The sequence below is a fragment of the Excalfactoria chinensis genome, chromosome 5 (genome assembly GCF_039878825.1).
Source record: "Excalfactoria chinensis isolate bCotChi1 chromosome 5, bCotChi1.hap2, whole genome shotgun sequence".
Lineage (NCBI taxonomy): Eukaryota > Metazoa > Chordata > Aves > Galliformes > Phasianidae > Excalfactoria > Excalfactoria chinensis.
This window is the reverse complement of record NC_092829.1, coordinates 14,862,671-14,876,377: the sequence shown is the minus strand read 5'-3', so window position 1 is coordinate 14,876,377 and position 13,707 is coordinate 14,862,671. Positions and strand designations below refer to the sequence as shown.

General features: G+C 41.6%; 1 protein-coding gene across 3 annotated transcripts in view; it reads right to left on the bottom strand.

Annotated features, from left to right (window-relative positions):
• The window catches only part of CCDC88C (coiled-coil domain containing 88C), an 88,754-nt gene that overhangs the window by 38,208 nt on the left and 36,839 nt on the right, over positions 1-13,707 (bottom strand). For all 3 annotated transcript variants that reach the window (XM_072338549.1, XM_072338551.1, XM_072338552.1), the window contains 7 exons: positions 12,508-12,577; positions 6,006-6,064; positions 4,309-4,392; positions 2,881-3,021; positions 1,953-2,137; positions 1,277-1,358; positions 713-871 (listed from right to left, as the gene is read on the bottom strand). In XM_072338549.1, the coding sequence (XP_072194650.1) occupies positions 713-871; positions 1,277-1,358; positions 1,953-2,137; positions 2,881-3,021; positions 4,309-4,392; positions 6,006-6,064; positions 12,508-12,577 (780 nt within the window). The remainder of the gene's footprint in view (positions 1-712; positions 872-1,276; positions 1,359-1,952; positions 2,138-2,880; positions 3,022-4,308; positions 4,393-6,005; positions 6,065-12,507; positions 12,578-13,707) is intronic.

Here is a 13,707-nt window from a genome sequence, read left to right as displayed (position 1 = left end):
TTTCAAAGCCAGTCATCTTTGTGAATCCATTCTTAAGAAGCAGCAGGTAGCTGACATCTTGGGTGGGGAAAAAAAAAGAACTCCACACAAAAAACCAACTACTTAAGAAGTAAGGTATATCAAGCTGAAATATCACATGTTCTCATCCTAGCAAAGCTTCAACACTGCTCCTGTATCTCAGACCCAGGATTTTACTTAACCATGGCAAGGTTGTCATTACAGAACCTCAGTGTGTTTAGAAAGTCTAGATCTTTATTTGACATTGGCAGACATATTACATACATGAATTATTGAGAGTTTAGGTAAAAAAAGCTCAGAGCGCTGAAAGCAAAGAAAATAAGAGCAATCTGACCTCAATTTAGAGTCAGCAATGCTCTGTACAATCTATTTGTCTAGATGATCTTCAACGTCCCTTTCAACATAAATTGAAATTCAACTGCAGGATGGGCATAGCTGCGGGTAACTAAGATGAATAACTAATTATTATGGGAACAAAGGTATGTGTTTCTCATTGACATGCTCTATTCAAGGCACAAGGAAAGATCCAGATTTTCTCTTTCTACTACATGCAAGAGTTGCAAAAGGGCGTGTTAAAGAGTTTCCAGTTGCTCTCATGTTTTGCTACAGTCAGCTCAATGACAAATGACACACAAACTGGTAATACAACAAAAGCCAAACATTAAGGATTACTCAGCACTTCATTTTCACTTGCCTCCATGCGAGCTTTGTAAAAATCCACATCATGAAGTTTCTCTTTGCATCGAACAAGTTCCATCTCAAGTCTCTCCACACGGTTTGCCTTTTCTCTCAGGGAGTCCAGCTCATCTCTGTATGCTCGGGCAGAACGAGCATCTGAGGCCAGGTGGATATTCTAAGAGACAAGAGGGATAATTAGGGAGAAAAATCTAAGTTAAAAACACATTGAAAGCATATCCTTTAAGACTTTTTTTCCTTAAGAGTAGGCAAATTACAATCTCCCCTGTACGAGAGTAAGATGATCCTCCTACTAACCAGTAAATTTTCCATAAGATTAAGAGGTATAACAGCCTGCCAGGACTCACATTTGCAATGCCTGACGTTACATAAGCTTCAGGCATTACTGGACTATTTGCAAGTTGAACATACAAAACTGTTCTCACCGGTTAAGCAGAAAGTGCAGTGTCAGTATGCCACACTCATAATTGACCAAAAGCTTGAATTCTTCATTAAAAATACAGACTGGTATTTTTTAGCTTCAGAATAAAAGAGTTATTTCCCGTGAATGAGCCCACCTTACCTCTTGTTTTATTTTTTGCAGCTCTAGGGTGAGCTGCTCAACTTCATGTTTAGAATCCACAAGCTGCTCGGATTTCTCTTCTCTGAAAAAGGATTAAAAAGAACTTAAAAAGAAAAATCTTTTTTTTCTGAAACCACATTGATTATATGGATCCTGCTGAGAAACCAGTACAGCAAACAGAAGCCCTCCAGCATATTCCGAAAATGGAGTTTCCTTCATGGCATGATAATTTCATAAAAGTAAAGTGTATTTTCTTGTGAAATCACATACATCACAGATGTGAAATCATAACTTCATTTCTTTTATATTATCTATGTTTAAATCTCATTGGCACTGCCACCACTGTAGCTAGCTCTGGACTTCCCACCAATAACTGAAAGTGCAGCTAGCTACTGGCATTTCAAAGAGAGGAAGAAAGAGATGACAGATGAAAAGAAAAAGCAGCTATCATTCTGTACTTAAAGATAAATCTAAAAAAAAAAGGATGATGGAACATTCATTCTGGCTTCCTACTACTACAGATAATCTTTATCTGTATGTGTCATGTGAATGACATGATTTCATGAGAGCCCTGCATGAAAGTCAATACGCTGAAGCTGACAGGCAACTGCACTTTCAGGATACAGAAGACTTAATATACAAGTCTGCCTAGAAGCACAAGTCACTGGTGACTCACAGCTCCTGCCGAATCCTTCTCAGTTTAGCCTTCGTGTCTGCCAGCTCAACTGCAAGGTGCTGCTTGTCCTCATTAGAAAGAGGGTTGGCTGGGTTTGGAGAGGAATCTGGACTTGATGCCTTCAGAGGATTTGGTGGTTGCTGAGACTGTAGATAGTCCCTCTCTTGTGTGAGATCTACAATCACCTGGAAATACAGAAAAAGCAGAGTCACAAGATAAGTAGTAATAACTACACATTGGTTTCGAAACGTAAAAATGATGTATAAATGTAGAAAATTATTAAGTTATTATTCTACAGAATTCAACTGAGAGTAAGGTGGAAAGTTCAGACAAAGGAGAACAATCTCCACCATGCTCAGATCATCAAAACATTTCCCTTCCAGTGCTCAAAGCAGCCAATTTTTTTTTTTGAGAACTCATATGAACTGTAACTATTAACAGGTTTAACTAACACAATCACAAAGTCAAATGCATGACAGAAAATGAACAGATAAAAAGAAGGGGAGAAGCCTCCTGCAGAGATCTGAAGTGAGATGAACTGATAAGTCAGCAACAGAAAGGCCTGGTTTCACACAGGGAAAAAAGCAAAGACACTGGAACCCACCATGGGAAATATCACTGGAGAGTCAGGCAAGCAATCACTCTTAAAATAAAGAGCTTAGCAGACATGCAGAGACAAAAATCAAGACAAAATCACAATTGCAAATATTTTGGTATCTTCACTGCATGCACTCCTCTTACCAATCATTTCATCTCACTTCAGTGTTTACATGAGAATGGGAAAGACAAAATCTTTTTACAGGTTTTCTGATGTATAGAAGAAAGGCACAGACGAAAAAGAAACTCAGGGAACAAAATAAAAGAGAAGGAATTGAGCTTTCTAACTAGTGCTCCATGTGAGCACTATATGGGAGAGAACTCATTGTACCTCCGTGCACTCATCTCTCTCATCAATGAGCCTCTTGAGGTGGAACACCATATTCCTGGAGAGAGACTCCAGTTCTTCCGGGGCCATGTCTGGGAGCTCCAGCCACTGCAAGTCGAAGACATTCTCCTGGTTGTGAGTCACCTAGGAACAAGGGGAAGAAAAAAACTCTTTCCACCAGCTGACTCTTAAATGTGTTCGCTGCATCCAGCTTCTCCTACTGATGTACTAAGAAACACATCACACCTCACCTAAAGCATGTAGAAAATAACACAGACACTGAGTAGCTAAACTGTAACACTACTCAGCCATTTCTAGTATTTAGATATATATTTTTTTAATTATTACTGCTGATGATTTCTTAAATGACTGGATATATGCAAGCACAATGCTGTTGATGATATGTTAGAAATTGTCTTAACTCAAGCAATGAAGTGATCGCTACAGGAATTAGAAGGAACTGCTAAGACTCATAAGCCTTGTTTTCAACAAATTTGCAATCTGAGCTAATAAAGCTGAAAGGATCTGACTTTATTAGAAATCTCTCTGGCTCTTGCTGGCAGTGCTTCTTTTCACTGATACCCTACTCAGACGTATTTACTCTGATTCTGATATAGCAGAAGCATCATGCAAGTGAAAAGATTCTCAAGCTCAGTTAAATAATATCTCTGCTTCTGAAGTGCTTGTTTTTTTTCCTCCCCTCCAAGTGTTAATGAAGAAGATCCTGTCTTAGACTTCCACAACTGGTTCCTTAAATCTCAGTGCACCATGCTTTTTGCACTTGCACCTGAGGACACCAGACCTCACCCAATGTCCTATTCCCAGTGAGGCATGCTCAACAGAGGTCATTTGCTCTGGGCTTCTGTTTGGATCTCTAAAGCAAGCTGGTTCCTAACAGTCACATGTAGTCCTTCCTTTTATAGGAACTTTAGAAGTCCAAGAATATTCTTGTCATTGGATCACACTTCTCTTTAAAAACAAAGTACATTTCTGATTTCAACTGCAGAGAACAACTTTCAGACAGAATTAGGAGCCCAGTGACCAAAGCACACTGCTGGGGAGCCTATGTCTCACCTGCCACAGGACTAAGGAACTGTGTCTACATCATTACAGCAAAGGGGACTTCAGCTCCTAAGCCATACACACTTTTTGAACTGTTTTACACACATATCCTTACAACATCATCATCCACATATTCTCAAAGCAGCAAACAAGTTGCCACTGCAACTTTCTAACAGAGCGGTGTTATAAAAGAAATGCCTACCATTTTAACTGTATAACATTGTTACAACCACATATTCAGAGAAAAATCACTTCTTCCTCTCAAGTTTATGATCTACTATGAAATCTGAAGTACCAAATTTGAAAATGCTGATACACCGAGTCAAGAAAAGGACAGAAAGTCAAAACAGCAAACACTGAGAGGCCTACCTCCTGAATGTGTGACACAATGGCAGCTTGGGTTTCAATATCCAGCTGTTTTATTCTTTCAATAAACTCTTCTTTTCTTTCACACTGTTAAAAAAAAAAAAAAAAAAAAAGTGAAACTCCTAAAACTTACTACAGCATTTTTCATTAAAAAAAAAAAAAATATATATATATATATATATATATATGTATGTATACACACACGCACATATGTATCACTACATTGCTAACAACAAAACGTTCAAGATTTACACCTTTATTATGCTAGAAAGTATAGCACTTCACTCCTCCACACGGAGCAAGAATTGAATTATGCTGTTAATTATTTAAGTCTTTTACAGCCCCTGCAAGCAAGGCTAAGTTAAGTGGCTGGGTTTCCTCTTTAAAAACAAGAAGTGGGGCAACAGCCAGAGGAAATCATCACAGCTTCACTAATGGAGTCACACAAACATAAACCAGGTGGGTACAAGACTTACATTTACATTACATCATCTAACCTATCTGCTTCTCTGTCTGCATTATGTGTGGCTTTGGCAATGATATAATATGCATCCCCTTAGATACTACTTTCACATCAATGACTGACTTTGCTTGTTGAACAAAATCAACATGTGCTTTAGATAAAAAATAGGGATGGAAAACATTCTAGATAAAAATGAGTGACAATTCAGACAAACAGGTTTTAGTAAATCTTTTACTGAAGGTTTTTAAGCAGTCAGACATCTGTTATCAATATATCAACAACTGTATACTAATACTGTAATGCACGGTTGTTACAGGAAGACAAAAGAGAAGTTAAATACTCAGGGTTTCTTTAAACTGCCTTTTCTGCCATTTACTGTGGGGTCTCCTTCTGAGTCTTACCATTCATTTCACTGGGAAGGGCCTCAGCCCTGTAAATGGGTACTGAAGATAAACAACAGCTTGCCAACTCAGACCTTTATTCTTTGTGTTGCAATGCAGCACAGAGATAAAGTTCAGAGCAGCCACACGAAGACAGCATTACCCTGACATAATTGACTTGACATAGCTGAGTAGAATAAGTGTCCTAAGGCATGACAAAAACATTAGAGACCTACAAACAAGGTCAATTATAAGCAAAGGCCAGCCTGCAACAACCCTATTGTTTACCATCATGGATGTCTGGTGGGCAGAACACTGAGTGCTTTATCTGGTAACTGTCATTTATTTCTGGGGAGTTTCCCATATACACTGCCTGTCCACTTATTTTAACAAACACACGGATATAGAACGTAGCTATTCTTTTTGGATTTTCTACACATACTTAATCAAATGATAACACAAATAAAATCAGTCTTCATTAAACAGATGTTTAGACTTGGCTTATTTTATTTGCTTTGTATCAAATATACAAAATACATCTGTAGTAGCACAAGACATAAACCAACAACAATCTTGATACCAAGTGCACTACCCGAAGCTGCTTCTTGCACTCTGTTACAAGAGCACGTATTCTATGGCTGATTTAAGTACTGGAAACAAATTGTGGCATACAGCGTTTCTCCTTTCCCTGTGCTGCCTTCCCTCCTACAACCATTTCATTCATCTATTATCATAGATTTACTTTCCAAGCTGTCCTGACCTAGACATTTGTTCATATAGCAACGATTGGATTTTCTCAGTCCAGAAATAACAACAGATTCATAAAAAATATTTGTCAAGCCTTTAATGAGGTTCACCTGCACAGCACATCCCAGAACCAACAACAGCAGCTTCTTAATTTCTTCCATACTTTTACCTACAGAGGAAAAAATGGAATTAGTACGTGTGTAACATAAATTAAGTACCTCTGAGTTATCATCTCCAAAACCTCTCCTCAAAAAGATCATATTCCTCACCTACATTTTCTGAGGTTTTCTTCTGACAAATGGAGTAGATTTTTTTTTTTTTCCCCATTTTTTCCCAGTGTTTGTCCCTCATTTAGTGATTACCAAGAGTGGAAAATAAGAATAAAGCAAGACACACCCTGAATAGGATCAAAGGATGGTTATGCTGCTCACAGGAGAAACTTGCCCTAAATTCTGCACCTGTAAAGTAGTTGCTGCTCAGCCTTCCCAAAACCTAATGCCATCCTGTGTAAACAAACTGCCTCTTTAACAGAGAGATGCATTAGCAGCTAGTTCTTCCTCTGTTCATGCTGCCAGGGGCAAACCCTATGTGCTAGGAGGGGTAACACCAAGTGCTATTCAGTATTCACACTGGGGGAGGAGGAAAGAAACGTACACTACTCCCATTCCTATGCAACTGCTTCCCAACACACAACCGTATGATAAACATTCCCACCTCATATCCTGCTACACTTAAGCGTTCCAATGCTCCTGTCACAGAGCAAGGCTGATCACCACATCCCTCCAGCAACTCTCGGCAGGGCTGACCGGGCAGTGGGTCAGAGGCCTGTGCAGAGCAAGCCAGGCAGCTGGAACAATGCCCACGTGCAGCCCCACAGAGGCACACTGACCTACATCACGGTGGGCTGCTTGCAGCCCAGGAACCTCACCATGTGGCACGGAGGCAGCTTCTGAAATAGCCTGCTTGCTGCTTCCCTTTTGAAAAGGAAACACCCTCAGCAGTCTTCAGATTGATAACCAATTTTTTGGCAGTTTTTATGAATACCACTTTTTAAAACCTTTCAAGGCATCTACACAAATTATCGGCACATGAATCAATGCTGGAATTCTCTGAATTCAAGTCCTACATTATTTATCACTACGACATTGCAGAGAGAACTCTTCTGCAGAGATAGACACAATTAAAACATGCTAGTTCTCGCTTTACCTTGTAAATATGGTATCATTTATTTTCCTGTAGAACATTTAAAAGCTGTTTTTGAAAAGCATACAATCTCCCCTCCTATCTAGCAGCATGCCTAGCTTGCTCCCTTCTGAAAACTGACTACTTAACATAGTAACAACATTTCAGCCTGTGAAAACCTGCTTGCACTGTACAATTCTTAATAACACAACATTCAGTGCAGCCACTATCACAAAAAACCAAACCACTGAACAACAGAAGCTCTGCTGCAATGTGAGCATTTCCTGCATGGGCACTACTAACCCAAGGAGACATGAAGGTTGGTAAGAACACGTTTTCTTTTGGCAAAACTAAGATCTTGCTACAGTTTCAGCACTTGGTTTAGTTCCGTGTCTGTTTCAAAGCAAAGCCAGACCAGGGATCTAAAAGGCAGAGCATGCCTGTGGGACAGAAGAGAAAGCAGCTCCTCAAAAGACAGCAAGGGAAGCTCTACATCTTCTCCTCCTTCTTCCACACATACCATGGGCTGGGCTCAAAACCTCCAGGAGAATGAGGAAAAGACACACAGTTGTGGCTCCCCATCACAGCTATAAGTGTTCAAAGCCCAGCTATAACCCCCAGTGTTATTCTCTGTGCACCACAGCTGTCCTGCAGGTGAGCATGCTGGCTTGGAGTTCCTCAGGTCAGAAAACACACCAATTACTTTCCAGTATGGGGTGCACATGGCAGCTACTGAAGCCAAAGTGCACTCTGTACCAAAGGCAGCAGGCTTTGTTTGTCTCCCCAGACAACAGATGTGCATCAGTGATACTGCTTGACCCTGTGAGGTGCAATACCTTCAGCTGTTACTGCAGTGTAACTTAACGAGGTCAGCCCCATTCTGGCCCCACCTGGAAATACCACTCAGTGGCTTCATTCCCACCTGAGCTCTCTTACCAGCAGGACAACCCAGGGGGTGCACAGCTTAGGCAGGGAAGACAACCAGAGTTATAGAAAGCAGCAAGAAATCAAAAGATTTGAGGTAATAATAAGTTTATTAAACTTCTCCTGCTTCAAAGCTAACATTTGGCTGCCTTATTAGCAGAGCTTACCAAGAATACCTTCCTTACAACTCGGGACGTGAGTACTAAGGTCTGGGACAGGGCTCTTGGCAGACAGGTAGCCACAAAATGAAGCAGATGGACTGGATTCAAATTAGCACTTAAACAGAAAGGTGCTAGTAAAAAAGTGGGACATTTGCACCTTCTTGAGAATTCCAGGGCCATGTATTTGTGCCTGTGAGGGAACCAGCACCTGGGGGATGTGCAGAGACCATCTGCTCTGACAGCGGGTTGGCTGGGAGGGGGAATCCCAGCCACCACCTGCGGGTCAGGATCTGTCCTGGCTCACAGGAGACAAGACAGATGGCACAGGCCAGGGAGAAGGCGGCAAAGGGATTAGGGGGCACAACAAAAGGGGAGGATGGAGGTACAGGAATGGTACAGGAGACTTACAAATATAAGAGAGAGAGTAGAAGGGAAAGACATACGAGAGAATGAGCTCAAGTATGGGGGATTTTGAGCTTGTGCAGCTTCTCTACATACCTTTTTTTGCTTTAATTTTGCTCCAGTAGAAGAGAGGGAATGCTGGTTTGTGTAGTGCCACAGGCAGTATGCAGTGAGGCTGTGGAGAGGCTGGGAAGTGGTGAGCACGCTGGTGCTGTTTTTCCCAGCTGTAGCTACATCCTGAGTGAGAAAAGCCTGACTTCTAAATTTACACTACTGAGGTTGTGTTTTGTTATTAACTTTTTATTTTATGAACCTCAGTGTCTCTGGTGGATTATGAAACAAAATGAGGAAGGAAACCAGACGTGAAAAAGGACGTGTATGGGAGATTGGTAATCACAGCCTGAACCTCTGATTAATCAGCTGAGGCAAGTATGGGGTCAGCTGTGGGAGCACAGGTGAGAGTGATGTAGCTGTGCTCCCGGAAGGGGTGGAGCTTGACTCCATCCCCTCTGAGACCTCATTTAAGGGCTGACCCCCACTGGAGCAGTATCTCTTGGAGATCGCTCACCAGGGAGGACTGCCTCAGCTGCTTCAGTCAAGGCACCACCGTTGGTGAGTTTTCCCTTTACTCATTCACTTATATACCTTCTGTACATTTTGTTTCCATCTGTACATTTAAAACCAATACAGGACCCCAGTGAGAGCATGCATCTTTTAGGATTTTAATGAAAAACAGTTTCTATAGATATTTACCAGCAGGGATCCAGGTCTCACTAATTCATAAACTTTCCATGTAAATTGAAAAGGGGATCTAAATAGCAAAGTGTTTGTTTGTTTGTTTTGAAGAGACAGAAACAGGCCTACCACAACAGGCCACCAGACCTTTCCAGACTTGTTCAGAGAAAACTTCAAGTCCCCTCTTCTCCAGCCCCTAAGGAATTATGACTGATGACAAATATTGATGATTTTCATACTGAACACCGAGTACCGGTGATGCAGTAGCAGACTTTACTGAAAAGACTGTTTAAGAAAACCCTTGGAGGAAGACAAAAACAGGCAAAGTTTTAATGGCAGTAGCTGACCACTGCATAGTGCAGTGAAGAGAGGCTGGTAAAGTCAGCTTTCTAAACCCTTTAAGTAAACTTTCAGGTTTCTTTTCAGTTCCTTGTATTCTAGAAAACAATCAAGGACATAATCTTCTCACAAACTATTTTTGCAGCTTTTATACTTGTGGCCAAATAAACCAGAGAAGATAAGCCTGCCATGGCCTGGAACAAAATGATTTAGAGGATGTGAAAGCTCATGAAGTTCCTGAATCCTGAAGACTTGTACCGTACTCTATGAAAAAGCTCAACTCCTACAGCACTTTTAGTAGTAGCTCTGTATTCTCAACAGTCTTTTGTTCCAAGTGCAGCTTGTAGAAGCTCTCACTAGTCCCAGAGTTTCAGTGCCAAATGGGAACTAAACAGCAAGAACACCACTCTCAGCTTCAAAGCTGCTCGGTGTATCATTTAAAATACATAACACCACATTTGGCTGCATTTTAGAAGGACAAAGTACAATCTGCAAATTGCACTGTCGAACAACTGAAAAAAAATACAAGGACTTGCTTCAAGGAAGAAGTCACTGCATTTGTTACAGAGCAAACTGTACAGAAGGATCTAACAGATGTCTGGCTTGGGACCTACAGAGTTAATACAGTCAGTAGGAGCTTTCCCAGCTCAAACAGCACATAGCAACACATTATTTATTCTAGGAATGCGATCACGGGATCAATTTCTCTTCCTCTGGTTCAGAGAGGGGGAGTCCTTCACTCAGATAACTTATCAACAGAGGACAGAGAACAAGAAGTGGGATGTGACCACTGCCTCCAAGATCCACCCTCCCTTTCTGACCACCTGCACGTCAGCCCTGCCTGGGAGCTCCCACAGCCCTTGGCCCAGCGCTGCCCCTGCATATGTCCCCTCCAGACCTCTCATCCTCCCTCCCAGTCTCTGTTGTGGTCTGGGCCACTGACAGAGAGAGAGGTTACTCTTCCACTACTTCCATTTTCAAACACCTGCCTCCAATAATTAATGTCTGCCTGGTCTCTTCTCCTCATACTGCTGTCACACTCAGCCTCCTCACTCCTCTGTCAGCTTTCCCTGGGGCTTCTCTGTATTCATGCCAAAAGCACCATTTCCCATGCTGATGGCTGCTTTGTCCTCATGTCTTTATTCAATCTGTAACCCTCCTTTAGCTCTCCCACTGACAGAGAATATCTCATTTCACTTTCCTTTCCTCTCATGTGTCACTGCCTTCTTCTCATTCTTCTCTGGAAAACACTCAGCAACACAGGCATCAATCCAGCAGCTACCTGTCCATCATTCACCTTAGCTGTGCTCAGCTTTTTTTGTGATTTCTCTTCCATTGGTTGTAGTAACTTCTCACAACTTCCCTCCCTGCTGCCCCTTTTCAGGCTTCCCATCAGCTTTTAGCCAGGTCCCCAGTTCTGAAACATCCCCTACTTGTTTATTTCTTCAGCATATCCTACGTTAGATTCTGTCCTCAAAAAGCTCCAATTGGTTCTCAAAAGCTCAAATTGGTTCTCATATTATTGATTGACTTAAAGTGGAACAGATGCCTGTTTGTGCTTAAGAGGAGCTGGAAAATATCCTTCCCATAAGTCCTATCAGCTGATTTCTTCAAAGACTGACCTAAGGTACTAACAAGCACCAAGGAAATGGTGGGAAGCTATACATAAGCACATGACAGCTTTCAAGTGCGCAGCTTCCCCAGAAACCAATGCTTCAATTACTGCATTATGAGCCTCCTACCAGCTGTCACTCAGCAACAGCCACAACAAGAAGCCAGTCAGCCTTTCCCATTGACATGGCCAGCAGAGAGCTCGCCTTGCTGGCACAGATACCTTTGTCAGGCTTTGCCCACTGTCCATATGACTGGAAACAGCAATAGCTCTTACATTTCTTTTCTTCTTCAGCCATAAGGTTAGCCTGTACAAAAGAATTAAGACCAGCACTACAGACGTTACTGTATCTGTTGAAGAAGCGGATGCCTTACCCTCAAGTTTGTTTTTACTGCAGAACTGTCAAGGCTATGGGTTTCTGTAACACAGTATCAATAAATTAATATTCTTTTCTGATATAACCCCTTTGTGTATGTACATGGCTTGGCTACGGCTGCCAAGACCAACAAAATGAAATCTTCTGCCAAGGTTTCTGCTATTTGTTTGTTCTGGAGATTCTGGTTACCACGTCATTCTCCATCACTACAGACAGGGCTCATTCTGTTTTCCTTCTTTGGTAAAAAAAAAAATAAATTGACCATCCCTGGCACCAGCATGGTGCTACAGCAGAATTGGCACAATAAGAAAGTAAATTAACTACAGCAACAAAACCTCTTACTTCAGAAATATCTTTCCAAAGAGAAGTCAAACTAATTTTGCTCTGAAGGTCTGTCATTTTGTCCCACCAAAAACAGGTGACTGTGGACATTAGCTCATTAGCTTCCAATCACTTTTGATGGACTATCTCTCTTTTGACAGATGCCTTGTCTCAACAAAGTGGCTGCACTTTCTCCATCCTTAATATATTTTATTTCCTACACTTCATTTGCACTTCACACTTCAGGGCACCTTTGCAAAACTTTTCTGCGTGCACAAATTGTCACAGCTGAACTGATTATACAGGAACACAGGACAGAAAACGAGGAGGACAAACAAGTTTCACAGAGCAGATTGTTCTCCATCACTTGCACCAACGAGATAAGGGACATGATTTTCAAGCAAACAGCTGCTCTGGCTTTGGCAAGAACAAATACGAATCTATATATGTATGATAGTAAAACATATCAGGTATTGTACATATATTATTATTATATTATATTTAGGTAAATAATACATTCATACAGCACAGGGCAAGAAAGAATCCAACAGTCTACTCACCAGAAAGAGGATCTTTGCCAATCATTAAAACATTTGGTAAATTCATTACAATCAGCTGCTGGAGGACCTCCTGAACAAAAAACAACAAGCAAAGGTCAGTGTGAAGGAATCCCAATCAATCATGCCACAAAGAATACAGAGCTCCATCGATTACAAAGCCTTTAACATCCTCCTAGTTCAGAGGTCATGAGAGGAAGCCCCACTTGAGAGAGAAATCACTATTTGAAGATGGCATCAGGTTGCACAGCTAATACACACTGATCATCTCTTTGAACAGTTGCCAATAAAGAAGTAGAAGGGTCCCATGGTACTAACCAAAATAACTGCCAGGCCAGGCACACCCTCCCGTCATGCCTTTACTTTACCCCAGGCATGACCTGCACTCATTTGATGTTCGGCATACAGCTGCCGCTGTGTTCCAGTGTGTACAAATGCAATGGGTCCATCAAAGGCACCAAAGTCAGCCTGTAAAGTCTGGGTAATTCAAATAATTGGACATATCATTCCATAGGCCTGAAATTCTACAGATGGGCTAGGGAAGTGGGCATGAGGGAAAAGCTATTGAACAGCCAACTTGAAATCCATTTTCTCAAAGCAGTGCAAGTCCCAGATTTGTTTGCATTGTTTTTAACAGAAAGAAAAATGCATTTGTTTAATTACGTTGTGAACTAAATGTCCTTTTTTTCTTTTGTGGGGGAGACCAGGGAAGGGAGATGTATTGTTTGGTCAGAAGCACTTAAACATCAGCTGCCTAAAGCTACTCTGAAATGACAGACAGGCTTACTGAGGAAAGGCTACAAGCCCCAGGGCAGGCAAATGTCCAGAGGTGGACAAATATCCTGGAGAGAGGACTCTGAATGGTAATGTGTAATGGCCATGCATTCAAGTCATTTTCTGTAACATACAGTGTGCAGGAATACAGTTCCAAGCTTCATCCTGCAGCAACTAATGCTCATTTGTGATGATGTGAACAAAACACTATGCCTGCAAGTATTTGTTTCACGTGAAAAACTGGGAAGGAAAGTGGCTGTGTGATGAAAGTGCTGTGCTGGGATTCAGGAAACAAAGGTTCCGCTTAAGGCTCTACCCAGTGTTTGGCAGGTGCCCCTTCCCCACTTGTCTCCACGCCCCAGGCTGCCCCACGGCCATGGGAAGGCTCATGCTTTAATTCTGGTGGAGCATTCAGCACCAGAGGAAAAA